Source organism: Sebastes fasciatus, chromosome 22 (genome assembly GCF_043250625.1).
Source record: "Sebastes fasciatus isolate fSebFas1 chromosome 22, fSebFas1.pri, whole genome shotgun sequence".
NCBI classification, from domain to species: Eukaryota; Metazoa; Chordata; class Actinopteri; order Perciformes; family Sebastidae; genus Sebastes; species Sebastes fasciatus.
Window position 1 is genome coordinate 8106950 of NC_133816.1, and position 20611 is coordinate 8127560.

Sequence of the window (20611 nt, forward strand, 5' to 3'; positions counted from 1 at the left end):
GAGTGCTACTCGAGTCGTGGCTACACCTGGGACCCTCTCGCCTCGGTGCCATTTCTGTCATTGGATCAGCTGCTGACTCCAGCCCTATATCCCCTGTCTTTTGTTCTCTGCCCACGAATTAACTCTGTACTGCCTGGAGAACAGAAAAAGGGTTGAGGCAGCTATGGAAAAAAAAGACAATAGATCAAGGTTCTGGAAAGCTGAAAAAAAAAAAAAACGTCTCTTATGTTTTCTTATGTAACAATTCCTATCCCTCTTACACATGTCCTCTGAAGGCGACACTCCTCGGCACACAGAAGTGGGGATCCTTATTTGGAAACAATAGCGGGCGTGCTTCTGAGGCGACTGTTGAGCTATTGCAGAGCAGATGCTTTTTTCTCTCGCCAATCAATTTAACACCTACACCTCCCCTCTCCTCCTTCATGCTGGCTTTGGCTCATCAGTTTTTAAATGGCACAAGGCTTCTCTTGCATTGTTCTTTTGACTTACTCAGAGGACAAGAAATGTCTCTGCTGAAGTAACAGCCCCTATCGAGGCTTAATCACCAATAGGTTGGGTCAGCGTAGACAAAAAAGAATAAAGCACGGCGGGAAAACACATTGTTGCAGTATGTGAAGACTCACTGGATTCTTATACTTTTGTAGAGGCAATTATATTTCAGAGAGTCTGTAAAAACAGGATGAAGATTTGGAAACAATTTCCCCACCCCCCCTCTGAATCTTGCGCTAGACAGAATTGCAAGGGAAAAAGCCATCTGTGTCTGACTCTTATCCCTGGCTTCTCCAGAGCCTGGATGAGCCTGAGCCAGCAAATGTCAGTCGGATAAAGACCAAGCCTGACAGACAGACACAGGAGTTTTGTCATTCCGTGTGTCATCCCTTTGCTAGCAAGCCCAATCTTTGCCGGTCTCAAAAGCCCAGAGTTGATGGGGGGAAGGAAACATTCTCAGGGTGAACGTCAGGTTGTGTAACTCCTCCCGAGTGCCGCGATAGCTGAAACGTCGAGGACGTGCACTATTCTGGTGCCCCTGCGGCCTCTGAGAGCCTTTCATTATTGTCTTATGTGCAGCACGGCAGGGGTCACCATGGAAACACAAAACACATCAACCGTGTACACCACAAAGGATATGAGGTTCCTCAACAACATGTTCTTCCAGGGAGCCGGTGGTCTGGCTGGGGTCAGAGGATATTAGATGCGACTTGATATTTAGAAATAAAATACTGAGTTCTGCAATTCATCTGCAAACAAATGCAGCTCAGCAGGATGTGTGATACAATAAGCAGGTGACTATATTGTGCGGCTGGGCAATAATTCTACATTATTGTTTACTGACTTTCAGTAGAATCTTATATTATTGATCATATCAGGTTATCTTTTAAAAGAATTGTTGGTGAAATAAATTCTTTTGAGCAAGGTTTACTTAAAAACTCAGGTATTAGTTTTACATGTTTCGTTTGACATGTTCTCCATATACAGCAATATCTGAAAACTATCCTTATTAACAGGGAAATTGTCAACCTGAGTCTTATTCTCATAATTGTGGTCATTCTAACGGTGTCATAGATCCCTATGCAGTTAGCTACAAGAGCTAATTCAGGGAACTACTTTCTGTGTTTACTTTTGTTTGGACTCGGAGACAAACATTTCAAATGATTTATGTAAAAGAAAATCAAGGTCATTCAGATAGTGCTGCATGTCCCGATATACGTTGTTTTGCTCGAGGTGTGATTCTCAAATCTGTAATGCAAAGGTGATGAATACAAAGTCAGAACGGCCATAATTGTAAAACCTCGGTTGAAAAATACAAACATTTTCCTTTTTAAGTTATAACCCTGAAAATGTTCATGAAATCAAATCCCCATTTTGATACAATTCATGGTCGACATTTTACGGCAATAGCCATTAAAGGAACACTGTGTAACATTTCGGGGGATCTATTAGCAGAAATGGAATATAATACTCATAGCTATTTTTTCTTTAGTGTATAATCACCTGAAACTAAGAATCGTTGTGTTTTTGTTAGAATGAGCCCTTCATATCTACATAGGGAGCGGGTCCTCTTCACAGAGTCCGCCATGTTGCTCCGCCATGTTTCTACAGTAGCCCAGTGTGGACAAACCACACACTGACTCTAGAGAGAGACTTTCACATTTTTATGTTACCTACAGGCCACTGTAGTTCTCTGACACGCTGGTGAAACTGCTGTAACATCATTAGTAGAGTGCAAAATCGTGGTACCGCCAGCCGCCATCTGACTTCCGTTGCTCCTAAAGTAGTGTTATTATGGTAAGGATGGATTCTGAGCGACAAGAACGGCGTTACTGCGGTTTTGCACTTGGCAGCTCACGTTACCGCAGTCTTGGAAAGGGAGGAGTGAGCGGAGGGGTACTCAGTGGGTTGCAATCTGCAACCACACCACTAGATGCTGCCAAGTCCTATACACTGTACCTTTAAATGTATTTACATTCTGTAATTACCACTTTATGTATAATCTTTTTTATTGTTAGCGCCGTAGTCCGACATTCCTGCACTAGATTGAAACTGCCATCACACACGAGGGATTCACAGGAAACAATGCAGCATTACACTATTTAATTTTATATCAGCATTACAGTTCAGTCTCCTACAGTTGTATCAGAGCCGTATTAAGTTACTGTTAATGCACACCCAACATTATATCACTGCTTCGTATTAAAAGCATTTAACTGGTTGGCTTTTAGCTTGAAGCAGTCAGACTAAAAGAAGAAAAATGCACCGTCGTGTACCTGTTGCCGCGGTTAGCGCTGACCATGATCCTTAATCAAAAATACACCGACGAAACAAGACAAATCATTTTCGGCCTCAGCAAAGTAGCCATCTCTTGTTACCGGTACAGAGCTCTGCTGTGAGAGGAGAAATATTTGCGTGTGCACACAGCATGAATTCAGATTGCAGTTGCAATTATTTTGACTGGCTTCTATATCTAAACAATGCATGTTTGGTTGATTAGCACAGATGATCCTCTGTTGTATTTCTGACAAAAAAGTAGATGCTCCAGTGCTTTCTGCAGTATTAAAACACACATGTTGTTATCACAAGTAACCACAGGTGTCGCCAAATTAACCAGAAAGGATTACTACTTTAATATTGTGACACTGACTTTTAACTATATATCACCAACTACAACTACACTGTAAAAAAAAGAAATGCTTGTATATAAAATAAGCCGATTATCCACTTTCTATCATTAGCATAACTTAAGAATAATCCCTCTAAAACGTTCCAGAAATGTTAGGGGAATATTGAGAGACTGCTAACACATCCTTTCTGTTCTTGCGATACAGTACAAGATCACTGATCAATGCGTTCACCTGGGAAGCATAGATTGTCCCAGAGGAAACCGATGTCTATTCTCCCTGGACGTTGCTCATTGCACAGTGTGTACCCTGTTCGTGGGAGCCGCAGTTACACGGGTGCAACATCAATAGTATTTGTCAAGTGGTTAAAGCTGATAAGAATACAAACAATTGCCTTGAGCTTGCTTTAAGGCTGGTTTGTCAGTACAGCTTGTAACACAGAATTTTCGGCGATGGAGTCAAAGCGGTACAAACACAGCCGTGTGATTCAACTTTCTTAAGTCTGACAGTGTTGTATTTTTTATGCATCTCACTATTTTTTTTCGATTATTTCTCATACTTCGGGGGGGGGATGCTTATAAAAAAGTCAAGAAACAAACTGTAAATAGAAAGTAAGTGAAGAAAAAAGTGACAGATAACAGAGAGTAGGTAACAGATAGACATACAGATAGATAAATAAGACACCTCTTGATACAAGACCTCTATCAGGACTTGTTGGAGGAGCATAAAACGATGCCTCTTCACTTTGCTCCTTCCCTCTCTTGCCTTTGACCTCCCACTGGTTCCATTACCTGCGCCACCCGCGCGACCTCGAGCGCATCCAATCGCGGCGGTTACATAACAACTGACGAGTGCGGAGAAGATTAGAGGCGCAGAGGAAGAGGGCAAGGCGAGAGATTGAGAAGTGTCAGGTGCGCGGCCTGAAACAAATAAAAAAACAAATAAAACGTCTATCACAGTTACCACCCAAATCAGTAATCGTACCCCCTTCTTTCGCCTCCCCTCGTTGTCCTCCTATCTCAAAAGGAACATGACACGTAACAGCGTTTTTTTTAGCAGGTCAGTTTTCTCTACCTCAGCTCTGCAAAACCGCATATCACTCCACCTCTGGTTTTGGCCTGTCATTTCGCATTATATAGCTTGAAAGCGCTCCGGCTGGGGAGCGAAAACATGACACGTGTGATGGGAGGTGATGAATGGTACTGAGGGGAGGGCGGGGGGGGGAAGGGGCAGACAACCCCCTTTTTTTTGCCCTCAGCCCAGCCAGCCTCATACACCCAGCAGGCTTTTAACACAAGACTATAATCTTGTTGGAATACACAAACGGATATGCAAAAACCCGTATATGGCTGCCAGTGTTTACTACCATGATTCTGCTCGCCTGCACATACCTAAATCTACCATCTAAATTAGAAAGCTGTGTATGGTTTACCTTTACTACCATGTAATCCAGAGGCAAACACACTAGCGTAGTATAGCTGTGCGTACACTGTAAAGTAACAGCATGGCCTACATCCATACAGTCAGTTCAGTAAGACTGGAATCCTTAAGTACAGCTTAGGTCTGCAGATATCAAACTTCTAGGTTACTCGCAGTGACGCAAGAGCATACATTGCTCCAAATAAAGGCATTTTAGAAAGTTAAATACAGACAGTGAAAAAAAAACTGCTCTTGTAGTCCCATCCAGACCCAAAACTCTCCTCAGAACACACACATTAAATCCTAGAATCACTGCAAGCGTTACGAAACCTCCCTACAAATGCATGAAAAAGGAAATTCTTGGAGGCGGATGAGGATTGTTCATTTCTGAACAGGAGGGATCTCTCTTTTTTTTCTGAGAGAGCGAGAGAGAAAGAGAGAGAGAGAGAGAGAGAGAGAGAGCGAGGCAGGAAAACAGCACCAGAGGCCCAGCCCATGACAAAACAAAGAGATTAAATGACCTGTGAATGTGACTTTCCATTTTTTCCATTAGCTCGCACTCAGCTTAGAGGCCTGCTGCCCCCTTCTGGAGGCTGGCAAGAGCCTCATCATGCAAGATGTACTGAAATGAATGCCTTCCTATTCATGTGGCTGCGATTTGAATTATAACCTTACAATCTTTTGGGTTGATTAAATGTGCTATAGTTACAGTCGAGATCTTAATGCTTGCCTTTTAGATAAAAAAAACAACTATATCTGCCCTCTTGATATACAATACGAAAACAGAATGCCCCCCTCTGAAGGGAGATCTGAGTGTTGGCTAAGGCCAAATGTCAACCAGCCCAAACAGATGGTGTGAAGAAGCCGGACCGAGCGGCTGACCTTGGTTGGTAGTGACTAGAGGTGGGCGGGTGGGGGACAACGCGAGGTGCCGGCTGTTTGTTTTCTGTGTATCAGTAGATGTTGTGAACATCAAGAGAGCTCAGTGTTGTTGCCAAGATAGAAAAGGTGAAGTGGCGTCAGGCCCGGCTTGCTTTGCAGGTGCTTTCTGGCTCTGTGGGACGCCGTCAATCTGTCACTCACTACGACAGAGAAATGTCAGGGATGGATATATGGAAGGCTGATGCTGTTGATAACAGTAGTCATGTTATGGATTATTTTTCATTAGCAATTAATGTGTCTTTTGTCTCTTTTTGACTGTCCAGTTAATTATGGTCAAAAATTGTCGAACACAATTTCCCAGTATGGCCCACTGATGAAAGCCCTTGCATTTGCTATATTACGATGTGAATGTCAGTGGTGACATTCCCGGAAAAAAAACAATCACAAGCGGCGACACCGTTTGGATCTTTGGGAAGTGAGATCCAAAACCGAACCTACAACTACCGCTTATCGTCATGGGTGCCGCCAAAGAGAACGAAGTAGAGTCGTTTGAGATTGTAACTTGAAAACACTTGATTATCAAAAATACTGTAAAATTTTGTCAAGACAGCTAATTGTTCCAGTGCAGAGATAAGAAGGAAACATAGTCACCGTGACATCATCCATTGGTTTGTGGACTACGGTTTTGAAGCCTGGAGTTTGGCATTTTGGCCATCGCCATCTTGTTTTTTTGCAACCAGGAGTGACACGAGCGGATGCAGAACGCTGAATAAGACATTTTTAGGCAACCAAAAGTTTATAATTAGCTTTCATGTTTCAAGTTCTAACGCCATGGTAGTGACCTGTCAATCAAAAGGTAGCCACGCCCTAAAGCATCCCCTGCTTTATGGTCTATTTGACTCTAAATAGGACCATAATTTACAAAATGAACATCATGCTGTATTGATGAAGACTTGAAACTAGCGATTGAGACCATAAACTCATGTTTACAATGTTTACTGATGTAATAAATCAAGTGAGAAGTAGGCTCATTTTCTCATAGACTTCTATACAATCTGACTTCTTTTTGCAACCAGAGGAGTCACCCCCTGCTGGCTATTAGAAAGAATGCAAGGTTAAGGCACTTTGGCTTCACCTCTTAGACTTAGAGGTAGCCCCACTGTTGCAGCCCTAATAACTTTGATCTGTATTTTTTGACTTGATTATGATAACAATTTTTTTAGACAATTTTCTTTTAAGTACTCGATAATATTGAGTTTCAAAGTTCATTCTCAAATTCAATCTCCTCAAAGTGCTCAGGGAGAAAAAAAAAATGAAATTTGAACATGTACAATTCAATGACAATTGGGCCAACTCCGTCTGCTGGTAAAGATCATGTGACAAAGCCAAAAGCTCCAGAACAGCTACTAAATCAACATTAAAGCGACACGGTTTTGTCAACTACTCAATAATAAACTTAAACTATGAAATTAGCAGTAGTCTTACATTATACTAGTATAAGCTTAGTTTATAGAATGAGAAGAACATACAACTTTAGAGCAGTCCTTTTCTATCAAGCACTGAAAAATGGAGTATTGCTATACCATACAGGATTTCCTAAAGCTAGTTATAAATGCCAAAGAGTTCATTATAATGAGATGTTTAAGGTTCTGTTTTTCCCTTTGTCCATGCACCACTACCCCCCAACTTTACGGTCTTCATTTCTGCCTTGTTACCAACCAATGACAGCTCTTCTACTGTATATAGGAACCCCTAGGGTATAGCCAATATTATTAAAGTGCGAGTAAGATTTTTCATACCCACTAGCAAGCTGTTAAGGGGAATCCCCAACCTTGCAAGCACCTACAGCAATGTTTTTCATCTGCACACTTTAAAAAAGGTGAAATTCCTCCATCTTTGCTCTCTTCTTATCAGCACCAAAAGGTGCTTGAACACCAAAGGTTGACTTTATTTTTAATCAGGGGATTTATTTCATGCTCCTGTTCGAAAGAGAAAGAAATACTCTACTCCGTCTACTAGTTTCTTGTAGAGCGAGTAAGGGGCTTTGAAGGGAGGCGGGTGGGTAGTAGATGGAAAAGTGAATTTCACCTCCGCACAAATGCCCATTTCTTGAGAGAAGGCAATTTCCTCCAGCTCAGTTCTCCAGCGCATAGCTACAGTCCAAGCTTGGTCACACATCAGTGCTTCTGAGAATGTATTGTCCTATGGTTGATGCCAAAAGTGAGGACTGTCCTCTCTTTGCAAGACTTTACTAAGAGCTGATTTAGTGCAAATGTTTCAGTTTGAGTATTGAAATGATATCTGCTCAGGTTTAAAAAGGAGACAACTCAACAAGAATGGTGCTATTTCTTTTTTACAATGAAAAGACATTCTTGGATACCTATGATTACCTTCTAAAAGCGAGTGAATCGACATTAGCAGTGGTTTCTACGGGAATGGAGGGCTATAACATAATGATAGAATACTGAAGGGAGCGCCGCATCAGAATATCCCTTTTCCCTCCCGAGTGGAGAGCCTCCTTTGATCATCAAATTGTTCTCCTGAAAATCCTCTCTGTTCTTGAATTATCTGGGCCGCTGAAGTGGAAACTAAATTTTCTGTGGAGGCCAAAGCTTCTTAAGAGAAAGAAAGGGGGAAACTAATAAAAAGGTGCGAAAATGACACAAATTGAATAAGCGTGCAATAAACAATATAGGGCCCTATCCGTGAGTGTGGCGGAAGAAAAGTAATCAAGGTTTTCAGACATTACAACTGAGCACCGATGAGGAAATCACTTTTTTTCCCCCCTTTCTGTCCACATATACTGTAAGAAATCAGCAGTGTTATTGCGTTCTCTCAACACCTGTGTTATTTATTCATCAACCTGAAAGGATTTACACATATTCAAGGTACGCACTGGCTGCACAGCAGCGTAATTGCAATGTTAAAGTCGGCGGGAAATGTATTTCTATGATAGAACGCCAAGGAGGCGATGGCAAAGAATTAATAGATGGTAATGGAGCGAAATCGTTTCTCTAAATCCCTCCCTGTACACAGAATTAACTTCTCGTTTGGTACAACTGTTGCTGCCCTTGGACCTTGATTAAGGTGCTAACACAGGGCCGCTTGTCAGTTCTAATGCAAATTGCCTGTTAACTACTGTCAATGGCACCCTGTTTAATTTGCCCCGGCTTGATCGCCGTTTGTTGTGGTTGCAGTTAAGTGCGCATTTTCATATTCATGCATATTCATACGGATTCATCCCTCTTCAGATGCAGTTGAATTCATTAGGAATGCCTCCCCGTTAGCCACCAGAAATAACAAATGAGCACTGATTTTTTTTTTTTCCCATCCGGCAGTCTTTCATGTTGGTTACAGCTTTGGTGCTGCTTAGCTTTTTTTTTTTTTTCCTGTTATAAATTAACACCACAACATCCAAACAATTTCTCTAGTTAGACATTTTAGAGCAGCTAAAATGAGCAAGCCAATGCAAGATACACATTGTCACCCCTAACAGAGTGGAGGACATTTCTACCTCTAATTGTAAATACAGCAAACTTCATTTCTGAACATCTCCGTAAACACATTTTCAGCAACCTACTCACAAGCTGAACTTTTCCTGCCCCGCAGTAGGAGAACCCAGCAGACGTTTTTAGTTTTTTTCGTGCAGGAGTGTATGATTGTGCATACCAATTGCCATTTATAGTAGAAAAAGGAAACCGGGAGAAGAAGAGGAAAAAATTGAGCTCTAGCCATTTTGTTTACAGCCAGAGATTTTGATATCTGCTGCCTGGTGAGAGGGAGGCACAACAAGTTTAAAGTGAAACCGACAGCCGCATTCTCACACATTGCAGCTTCAGGGAAAATCACTGTTGGGAAACTGTGCTCATCCTGTTCAGAATTCAAATGAATTTGGAAGGGACCCTGTTGTACGAGTGGAGGAAACAGTGAACCCCGGCAGACGAGACAGTCAACCCAAGCAAGATGCAAAAAAAGCACAGAGGAGGCAAAGCGGATGAAGACGTATATCGGCTTGTTGTGTGGCAAATCTGAAAAACGCTGAGCTACACGACTTGACTGTATGGCTCAGATTGGATATCTTAACGCATTTGCATTGGCTTGCAGATCTGATATGGTGTATGTATGGATGATGATGGTGGCATGCAATAGTGAGCTTTTACCTTTACCTTTACAACCTCACATACATATATACGGCAAATGGTTCCCAATAAATGCAATATTAAGTCTTGTTTGAGTAATGTTTGCTAAGATCTACAGTGTCCAGTTGTTTAAGGAAATGACATAGCCATTAAATAAATATTTGGTTAAGGTTAGATTGTTTTTTTCATTGGATGTACTGACAATACGAAAAATATAGAATTGACACCACCCTTATCCTTTAAAGAATATCTATTTCAATATAAAAGTGGACATGCTGTATACCAATGTATAGATGATATATTACAAATACCTTGCTACACACCGTTTTGTTGTTTCTGTCAGGGAAACCAAGTACCTCACGGTCAGATAGGCCTTGGATTCAGAACACAACCTGAGTGACCTTGCTGGTCCCCACACCCATTGTAGTATAAACTGCATGAATAAAAGACGACTTACCACTGCTTCATCCTCAGAGAGAACCCGCTCTTCATCATGGACAAGTGCCACTTTAGCCTGGACTTCATCCACTGTTATACTAAAAAAAAAACAGACAGATAACAGCAGTGTTTTAGTCTTAGTATTTTTGGTACAATGACTAGGAATGGCCTCCTACACTAAAATTAATAAAACAGCAAAAATAGGACGTTTGTCAGTTCAAGTCAACAAGCCATCTCAAAACATACGAGTTACAGTCTTGAGATGAGCTCAATGAAATTAATTAGCTAAAGTTTATTAACAAAATGTGGTTAGTATATTAGCATTCCTCACAGTTTAAAGCAAAATATGATCAAATATATTTCTAAATATGATTGTGGCTATGAACATGTTGTTGCCGTCACCACTGCAACTGACACAAAGAACCTGTTCACAAGGTACAGAATGTATTCCAGAGCACCTGAGGGCCAGCAAAACATTTCCACTGTAGGGGGACTTGAGCTTTGCAAGAAAAGAAAAGAAAAATACTAAAATAACATCTTGTACTTTTGGACCCAAAGCACGATCTTTTGGCTTCACAAAACATGGATTATGGTGCACAAGCTGTTCGGAGTTGTCATAGAACAACTCGGTATCACTCCAAAGCGTTTAATAGACCCGCCTGTCTGCCAGAGGATAGCGTGTCAGGGTCACTTTTTGCCTCGCCAAGGCATGAATATTATACGCGTGTATGAAAGTGCAATACCAGCAGGGGGCAACCAAAACACTCACTTAGGTTTAGGCAACAAAACCACTTAGTTAGGTTTAGGAAAAAACATCATGGTTGGCCTTAAAATAAGTATATAAACTAAGTAACGGAAGTACGGAGAAAAACATCACAAACGTCACTAAAAAAACATGTTAAAAATGTCACTATCGGAACTTACACACTGGTTTCAAACCCCAGTCCTGGGTTTCCCAACCGCCATAAACAGTTTAATCTTTTATTCTACATCACTAGCTCGGAGTGTAGCATATATACGTGGATGCATTTACATTGCAGTCAGTACAGACTGCACAGTGTACAAATGAAATGCTAAAAGCAGGAACTTCGTTCTTATTGTACGCTTTTGCATTACGCATTATCGCGTCATGCTCATGCCTTTCTGTGCGACTGGGCTGCAATGAACGGTCGGTACTTGTGTTTTCCTCTAGGGATGGCAAAAAAAAAGCAGCATTCTCTGTACATTGAACGGCAAACAAATGTTACTAGTGTTTCAACTGATAGGAGGACAAGTTGAACATTGTCCTTTCAGGGTGAGCTCATTCTTTACATCAGTTTGGGCCTTTTTCAAGATTGCATTGACTCAGACTCTCTGTCCGTTTAGCCTATCTCACTCTGAGTAGCACACAACACAACACACAGCACAATCAAAATCACACACACACACATACACACACACACACACACACACACACCGCCTCTCATCCTGGAACACTTAGATCTTTTCTTAAGCCACTCTTCCCTGCTGGTGTCTTTCTTCCCAAGGTTCCACCTAAACTAACATTACTGAGCTGAGATAATGACTGCATAGCCAGGATCAATCCCGGGAGTCCATCAAAAAGCGGAAGTGCCGGCAAACATACAAAGCGAATAGCTTGTTCCACTACAGAGGATCAATGCTCGGGGTAAGTGCTGGAGAAAAACAATGGCTCGCTCCATTGTGAGGCGGCACAGAGGCTGCAGAGCGGCGGCGGCTCTGAAAATCTCGTGTGAAGAAAACTGGCTTTGGCCCCAATCACGGAGGGCATTTATACGCATATAGATCATGAAATCATGAAAGCAGGTGCTTTGCAATGCACACCTTGACTAGAAGAGACAGTAATAAACATTAGGGAACTCACTCTCGCACACACACTAATCCTGACAGAGAGGAGGGGATAAAAAGCACAACCTGTTTGTGGGCCTTTGGGAGGCTCCATCATGGTTCATTTCCTGAAGCAGTTGGTACGCTCTATTTATAGGCCAGCATACTGGTACCAGTTAATCCTGCACTGGGCTGCCAACTGCCTGCCAGCTGGCACTGTGGGTTGCACTTGTGTGTGGCGCTTGGGAAGGTTCGGGATGAATTAATGGCGAGGAAGTCCACAAGCTACCTTAATGACCAATGTGTGGGGGAGATTTATTTTCCCCATAGTACAAACTGATAGTTAGAAACTTTCGGACTTAACCGGAGACAGTTTGGAAAGGAGACGGTGCACTGAGAGTCAGTTTCCTGTATCTGTGTCACGTGTGTTTCGCCACTGCCCTGCATCTTTAGGGGACTCACGGCATGTCCAAAGTCTATTAACTCCAATGGGAGAAGTAAACATGAACGCAGATTATTACTGATTCTTTCGCCCCATAGTCACCAAAGTACATATTGGACCCATTTTTCACGAGCCACATATTTTTTGACACATAATATGGCATTTTTTAGACAAATCAGGAGAAAATGAACTTTGTTCGAGTCCTTTCTCTGTCTCAGCGACACACTCTGGCGAGATCGGGCAACTAACGTTCGCTAACGCCCTAGCTGACTGATTATGTAATGCTAAATATGGCTGTAAATACATAATGCAAATACAATCCAATCTGCTTTCATCCATCCACACGACGTTCACAACACTTTCAAACAAGGTGGGGGGGGGTTGGGGGAAGAGGCGAACATGCCATGACCACGCCCACTTAGGAGACAGGAAGTGAATACCATTTCAAATCATTGGCAGAGCTTGTAATGCGTCACCCTTGTTATAGACAAGGCCTATGGAAAGGAGGCTGGGTCACGGGCGGACATCGGTCTTGGGGTATGGGGTATAACGCATGCGCAGTGTAACTAAAGCTGCGTATGTGTTATACCCATTTAAAGATATGACGCGTTGATGACGTGTGACTCCGCCTCCTTCAATAAGCCTTGGTTAAAGAGTATCTTCGACTGAACCTCGACTAACCACATGCTCTAGATGTGGCCAAAAATGTCTGAACCTGCTAACACAAATCACAGGAAAAATAACATTTCTACAGAGTTAATAGTTGTTTTCAGCAGCATGTTAACTTCCCACATATTCCTTTATGTAGTTCAGAGTGGATACAAAAACTTCATGAAAAAAAAAACGAGTTGCCATTTTTTGTCGTGAAGCAATTATTGGTGGCTAAACAGACACAAAAATGAGATTAGTTCACAGTATAAATGAGAGAACAATTATCTGCGAATCTGCATTAAAGATAATTAGCAATTCCAATCGAGTGGATTAAGAACGGGGTAGTGTTTTGCTAAGTGTCATTAGGGACGAAGCCAAGAGCTTTTTTGTACAAGATAAAGCGTCTGCGATGTGCATGCTAATCTGGTTCAAAGTCAGCAAAATTTGCCTGGCAATGTGCAAGCATCAGGTATAACAGTGACTTTGGCATTTGCATTTATCATAACGGAGACTAAATCCAGCTTGACACTTGGGCGTGCGAGCTGCGGAGCCTTACACGGAAAAAATGGTGATGTAGCATACATTTATAAAAGCCTCCACCTCCTGCTTTATTCAAAAGGGCATCAATACATGTCCTGCCTCAAGATGGCCGACTCGCCGGATCCTATTGACTGACGGATTGAAACAACAGCCGGGCAGAAATAAGCGGCACTTGCAGATATTTCAGCTTAGTAATGTGTTTGTTTAAGCGCAGAGACACCGCTTGGGATGGAGCGGATGGAGTGGATGGATGGAGGCAGAGCTGGGGAGGGAAGGGGAAGGGATCGGGGGGGCGGGGGGGGCAGAAGGGCTGAATAATGGTACACATCCAGGCGCAGGAATGCATAAGTGGGCACATAGCGCTGTCTGGAAAAAAAAAAAAAAACGCTGCACAAGCACTTCGTCCCCGATGCAGCCATATGTTTTATAGCGCTTTCAGTTTACTATGCCCAGCCCTGCTTCCTTTCCGGGAGAATATGCCCAGTTAGCTTAAGCAGTATTGATTTTTTTTTTTTCCAGGCGTGGTGTGGGAAGGTGAGGATCGTGAGGGGTGGGGAGAAAAAGCATGAAAGGGACAGGCTCATTGGGTATGACGCGCTCTGTTTTTTCTGCAAGCCGCCAGCAAATTTAAAGTATCTTGCTCGAAAGCAAAAACGGATGCCATTCTCTTTAGAGCTGAGCAGAGGTTAAACACTGCTCACGACAGCAAGTGAGTCAGCTTGGGTGGCTGCGGGGTAGGAAGGGGGAGGGCGGGGCGACAAGTGGGTCTGTTGGGACTTGAAGATTAAACAATGCAAATAAGGCAATGAATTACTTTTTTGAAGTTTGCTGAAGAACAAATGGGTGTAGGAGTTCCGGGGAATGAGACGTGTTCACTCAGCTCAGACTGATGAGACTTCACTGCATCAAAAGTTAAGGTGGAACTAATGAGAGGAGTACATATACATATTGATGTGAATCAGGTACTCACGAAACACCCATTTATCTTATAGCATGAGCAATGAAAGATACAATAAACAAGATAGTAAAAAAATATGAGTCATTATTTTAATCCAGTGGTGTTATGGATCTTCTTTATCTGACTCATTTCTTATCTTGTTTCTAGGGCTGTCAATCGATTCAAATATTTAAACGTGATTAATTGCATGATTGATTAATCACAAATCAATCGCACATTTTTTATCTGTTCAAAATGTACCTTAAAGGGAGATTTGTCAAGTGATTTAATACTCTTATCAACATGAATGCAAATATGCTTTCTTTATGCAAATGTAGGTATATATTTATTATTGGAAATTAATTAAAAACACAATACAATGACAAATATTGTCCAGAAACCCTCACAGGTACTGCACTTAGCAGAGAAAAATATAGAAAATTAAAATTAAATTAAAGAAATTAGTGCCGTTAAAACGAATTTGCGTTAACACGGTATTATCGCGTTAACTTTGACAGCCCTAGCTGTTTCACTTTGTTGTATTAGCAGGATTTCTACAAGAATTACAAGTGAGTGAACGCGAGTTCTGTGAATCTGTTGCCCCATGTGACATGGTAATATTCCCTTTATCCGCATTGACAGAAATTACAGGTTTTATTCTTTACACACAGCTACCTTTGTTGTCATACATAGTGTTGTCTATAATACTAAATACCTGCCCTAAAGGAGGTGTATTTTGTGCAAATTTATGGATTTAGCTGGTGGGTGTTAAATTAATCAGGAGAGTTTGCCATTGAAAAGCTTTACACCTCAAAAGAACTAAACTTACCATTAATAATACGAATTCCAAGATCCTTGGATAGTCCTTCTTTTTGAGTTGTTAACTTGTAAGTTGTAGTTCATTCTTACAATAGGATGTCAGAAAATGTGCCACGGACATATTCATTTCACTAAACCTTGTTCATTTTAGTATCCAGTTGTTAAACTATGCAGTTCGGTAGGAGAAGCACAGTGTTCAAGGACACGAGATCATTTGGCCCAAAAAAGGCACCACTGAAATATAAAGCCCTCTCTGGTACATTTTTTAAACTGCACAGTAGGAGGAGAAAAAGCCCAAACTGAGAGCAAATATGCTTTAAGAATTTCTTTAGTATTGGATTTCATAGCAATCTCAATACTGTGACAGAAGCCTTTTCACCCTGGCAAGAGTAAAATCCTGAGGGAAAATCTGTTTCAGTATAAAAATATCAGTGGTGGCCTTCGAAAAAAAAAAAAAAACAGAATCAGAGGATCCCTTAAAACCTTTGCCAACGCTGGTTTGAATACAAAATGGTTCTGTTTTTATTAACATTTCAAGGCTGACACATTACACAAGCACAGGCTATGGAGGGGTGATAGTTTTTAGTAGGGATGTAAGAAAATATCGATACACGTGTATCACAATATAATATGTGTTGTCATACTGTATCGATTCTCCGAAACACTGTATCGATTTTTAATTAAGTTCTAAAAAAAATCTGACCACTATTGGATCTTTTGGAGGTTGTAGCGGGCTCAGTTTTAGAGCTAGAATAAAGATACCAATCTCATATTAGCGCGTCGCAAAGGATGTTAAATAATGCTCCGAAGTTAGGCTAAATTTTGGCCAAGAAAAACTGGCATGGCCAAATTCAAAGGGGTCTCTTGACCTCTGACCTAAAGATATGTGAATGAAAATGGGTTCTATGGGTACCCACGAGTCTCCCCTTTACAGATATGATCACTTTATGATAATCACATGCAGTTTGGGGCAAAAAACATGCAGTTTTTTGCATGCAGTATGAATGTGTTAGTTTTGCCTATTCTGAAATGGTTTATTTCTGGTGTTTTCTTTATACTATGACAGTTTTCCTAAAATTAGATTTAAAAATCGCAATATATCGCCTTGCTCACAGTATCGCAATATATCACAATTATGGCTGTCAATCGATTAAAATATTTAATCGCGATCGGTCGCATGATTGTCCATAGTTAATCGCACATTTTTTATCTGTTCACAATGTACCTTAAAGGGAGATTTGTCAGGTATTTAATACTCTTATCAACATGGGAGTGGGCAAATATGCTGCTTTATGCAAATGTATGTGTATTTATTATTGGAAATCAATCAACACAAAACAATGACAGATATTGTCCAGAAACCCTCACAGGTTCTGCATTTAGCATAAAAAATATGTTTAAATCATAACATGGCAAACTGCAGCCCAACAGGCAACAACAGCTGTCAGTGTGTCAGTGTGCTGACTTGACTATGACTTGCCCCAAACTGCATGTGATTATCATAAAGTGGGCATTTCTGTAAAGGGGAGACTCGTGGGTACCCATAGAACACATTTTCATACATATATTGATATATCCAGTTTGGAGCGTTATTTAGCTTCCTTCTCAACAAGCTAGTATGACATGGTTGGTACCAATGGATTCTTTAGGTTTTCTAGTTTCAGATGATGCCAGTAGCTTCACTCTAGCTTTTAAAACTGAACCTGCTACAATCTCTGAAAGACAGAATAGAGATTGATTAAGAATCGCATGTTGCGTTAATGCGTTAAAGAAATTAGTGGCGTTAAAACAAATTCCGTTAACTTTGAAAGCCCTAATTGCAATATATTGCATCGTAACCCCTGTATCATGATACGTATTGTATCGCAAGATTCTTGCCAATACATAGCCCTAGTTTATAGAGTCATAAAAACTGGAGCAACACGCTTTTCTATTGTTAACGATGAAATGATCAGTTAGTTACCTGCCATCTTTATTGCTGTCCAGTAACTTGAAAGTGCTGGTTACTGTGCTGTTCTGATGTCTGAGACCTAAAAAGAAAAAAAAACAAATCACATCTGAGTTAATGTGAAATTACCTGGTAGCTGTTCGTGTTATAAGTACAATGAGTCACGATGACAAAGAGGTAATATTTTCTATTACAAAGTCATGTTGGATTTGCTCTCTAATCGCCAATCACTGCTATAAACACTAATCCATCTGAATGCAAACTGAGAGGCAGGGATAGAGAAAAAGGACAGAGCCGGAGTTGGATTTAGCTTGTTGGGCAATCAGGCAATGAGTCAGTCACGCTGCGCAAGAACATTTGGTTTCCCTGTAGGAAAAAAAAAAAAAGCATGTCAGAGTCCAGAATGCAATCAGGAGGCTTTGTGCTGTAACGGCTGGTATATGACAGTGATTTCCCTCTTCTCCATTCACATTCGCAGGCAGATGAAAAGGGAGACGCAAAAACTTCCTCAACCCCCTTTTTTTTTTCCAGCGAGCATGTGACCCCGACCGATTCATTTTGTGAATCGCATTCATTGGAGTGGGAGGGAGAGGAGGAAGTTCTCTTATGCTCGGCACTAAGCATCTCCCACATCATCAGCAGAACGGAGAATGTAAAGGGGCAAACTGATTGGCCCCTAAGTCTGGGGAAAAGCACTTTACATAATGCTAATTGCACATCCGCCGCAATTACCTTTCCGTGCTAATTACAGAAAAGCTAATTGTGAAATTAGCATTTTTTTTTTCCCAGCGTACAGTAGAGCGCCTGTGTTGAGTGTGTGCTGTAGGGGTGTAACGAAAAACTAAACCCCAGTTCGTAAATGCAGCCTCACCAAAATGAATCCATATTTATAAAGCTGTTTTTTTTTTAATTTAAGTTTATAAAATGCACCACATCTCGTCACCAACGACATGACTGGAAGCAGCAACGGAGAAGCCAGATTTCCTCACCCCCGTTGTTGACTCTACTCAGCCAAGGGGGGGAAAAAACAAGATTTGCTAATATTCCTCTGCAATACACACAGCATCTGTCATATTAGTGGCCTATTCTTTTGTTTGAACAGCGCTCTATTCCCAACCTAATGCTTGACATTCTGAACCCGTCCTCTAGTCGCTCCATCTCACACACAAAAAAAAAATGAGCGCACAAAAGGAGGAAGAGAAATGGTCTCATCCCTCCCTCTACTGCGGAGCCGGAGCTATGAAAAACAACCATAAGGAGGATGGATGGAGAAGGGAGGAGAGGAAGGCAGAGGAAGAAAAAAGATGGAGTGGGGATGGGTGGGGGGGGCGATGTGGTAAAAAGGTAAGAGGAAGAGTGGGGAAGAATGTGGAAAATAAGTGAGGAGAGAGTAGGAGGGCGAAGAAAAAATAAGAGGAAGGAGGTTCAAGACATTGGCTCTTTAGGCCGATGGCACATATAGGGGGCTATGTTTACTAATGGACACCATCACTCATCCACCCATGTTGCCCTGGCGATAGCGCGGCGCACTCGTAAAATAAGAGAGGCACAAAGAGAACAGAGAAAATGGAACATATCAGCAGGAGACTGCAGATCTACGCCTAGGCTACAGACCGTGTTATCCACACAGAGCTTTCTTTGTTATTGTAAGCTCTGCACTCCAAGGCTAACAAAAACACACACATTATGCTTGCTTTTAGACAGTATAAGCAATATTTCCAGGCAGGAAATTACCCCTTTCTGAGAGGGGGGAGAAGAAAAAAAAAGGCTTTGAGATGGAAATGGATCAAAAGGCTGCCAGTGTTGCACTGAACTTTACTTTGAAGAAGAGCAGATACTGTTAACATAAAGACAGAATCTATAAATATGTGTTTTAACCTAAATGGTGCATCAGATGGTGCCGGTTTACGGCGTCAGAATGACTCAGATACTGCGTCACATTCAGAAAACACTGCAGCACAATGAGAACATTGCAGTGTACAAAATCAATGCCAAACTGATTTAAATTTGTTCATAAATTCAGGGTTGTGATAACAGTTGCTGAGCCAATTGCCTTATTCGCTCTACATTACCCTACATGTAAATACTACATTTTAAAACAGCCTAGAGCTGATATGACAGACAGGTATCACAAATGAGACAAATTCATGTGTCAAATTCACATTATTATTTTCACAATGTTTGCCTTCCCTCTTAGCTTGTTTCTGGATATATAGAAAAACACAGATCATGAACTCAAACATTAAGGCGCAGACCATGAACTGCAATGCACCCAGTTCGACTCTGGCTGGGGTCTTTGTTGACCTTTGTCTCTACCATCTGCTTTCTAATAAAAGCTTAAAGGTATAGTAAGGGTATTTTGAAGTGCTGTTGGCGGGGCGGCAGCAAAACGTATTTTAGCCACCTAAAAGAAAGGCTCACTTAAAACAAGTCAATATCAGTTTAAGTGTACGCTATATTGAGAATATTTTTGTTGGTTAACCTTACTGTGAGACAGCTATATACTATGTTTCCAACGAGGAACTGAAGCTGTTGTATCAATCTAGGCTCTCGCCAAAGTAACCAGGCTCCATTGAAGAAACCTGTCATTTTAGCTCGCAGAACACACGGGGGTTTGCAGGTCAACCGCTGCCTCGATCGGTTTGTTTGTGTTATTGTGTGACTTTGGTGTTTAAAGGGGTTAGGTAGGATTCACCACAGTCACACAAGCACAAACAAACTAACCGATCCAGGCAGCGGTAGACCAGCACCCCCCCAGTGTTCTGCGAGGTAAAATACAGGGTTTTTTCAATGGAGTCTGGTGGCTTTGGCAAGAGCAGAGATGGATACGTCATCAGTTCCCCGATGGAAAGGGCTGTCTGAAGGCTATTTAAAGCGGTGAAAATATTCTAAACATAGCGTACACTGAAACTGATATTGATTTTTTTAAATTATCCTTTCTTTTAGGTGGTTGAAATATGTTTTGCTGCCGGCCCCGTCCACAACAGTACATTGCTTTGTTTCCGTGTGGTAACTCCTGTTTGCTTCTCCAAACTAGGGGGCGTACACTGATTATGGATAAGAGAACTTCATACAAGACCACTTCAAAACACCCAAACTATCCCTTTAAATTATCATAAAAATATTTTTTTTTTTAAATATTTAAAAAGTAAAAGGATACATAATATTCTCACAGATGAAATGTCTATGTCAAGTTTCAAGGCACTGCAAGTAAATTTTCATAATGTATTGAAGGAAATAGAAAGCAATGTCAAAAATGAGAAACAATTACAATAAACCAAAAACGTGCCCACTTTCTGTGATTATTTTAATATAAAATTATTAAAATATACATTTCAGAGCAGTTGAGGGGTCCCTATTTTATTTTTAATTGTAGGGAGGAATGGGAGTATATCAAAGCAGTAGGAACATGAAATATTTGGCACCGGATCTGCT

At 41.2% G+C, this 20611-nt stretch overlaps 1 protein-coding gene across 2 annotated transcripts in view; it reads right to left on the reverse strand.

The window, feature by feature from the left end:
• The window catches only part of LOC141760538 (glucosidase 2 subunit beta-like), a 138577-nt gene that overhangs the window by 100123 nt on the left and 17843 nt on the right, over positions 1 to 20611 (reverse strand). For both annotated transcript variants that reach the window (XM_074623413.1, XM_074623412.1), the window contains exons 7-8: positions 17192 to 17258; positions 10014 to 10092 (exon numbers count right to left, since the gene is read on the reverse strand). In XM_074623413.1, coding sequence (XP_074479514.1) covers positions 10014 to 10092; positions 17192 to 17258 — 146 coding nt within the window. The remainder of the gene's footprint in view (positions 1 to 10013; positions 10093 to 17191; positions 17259 to 20611) is intronic.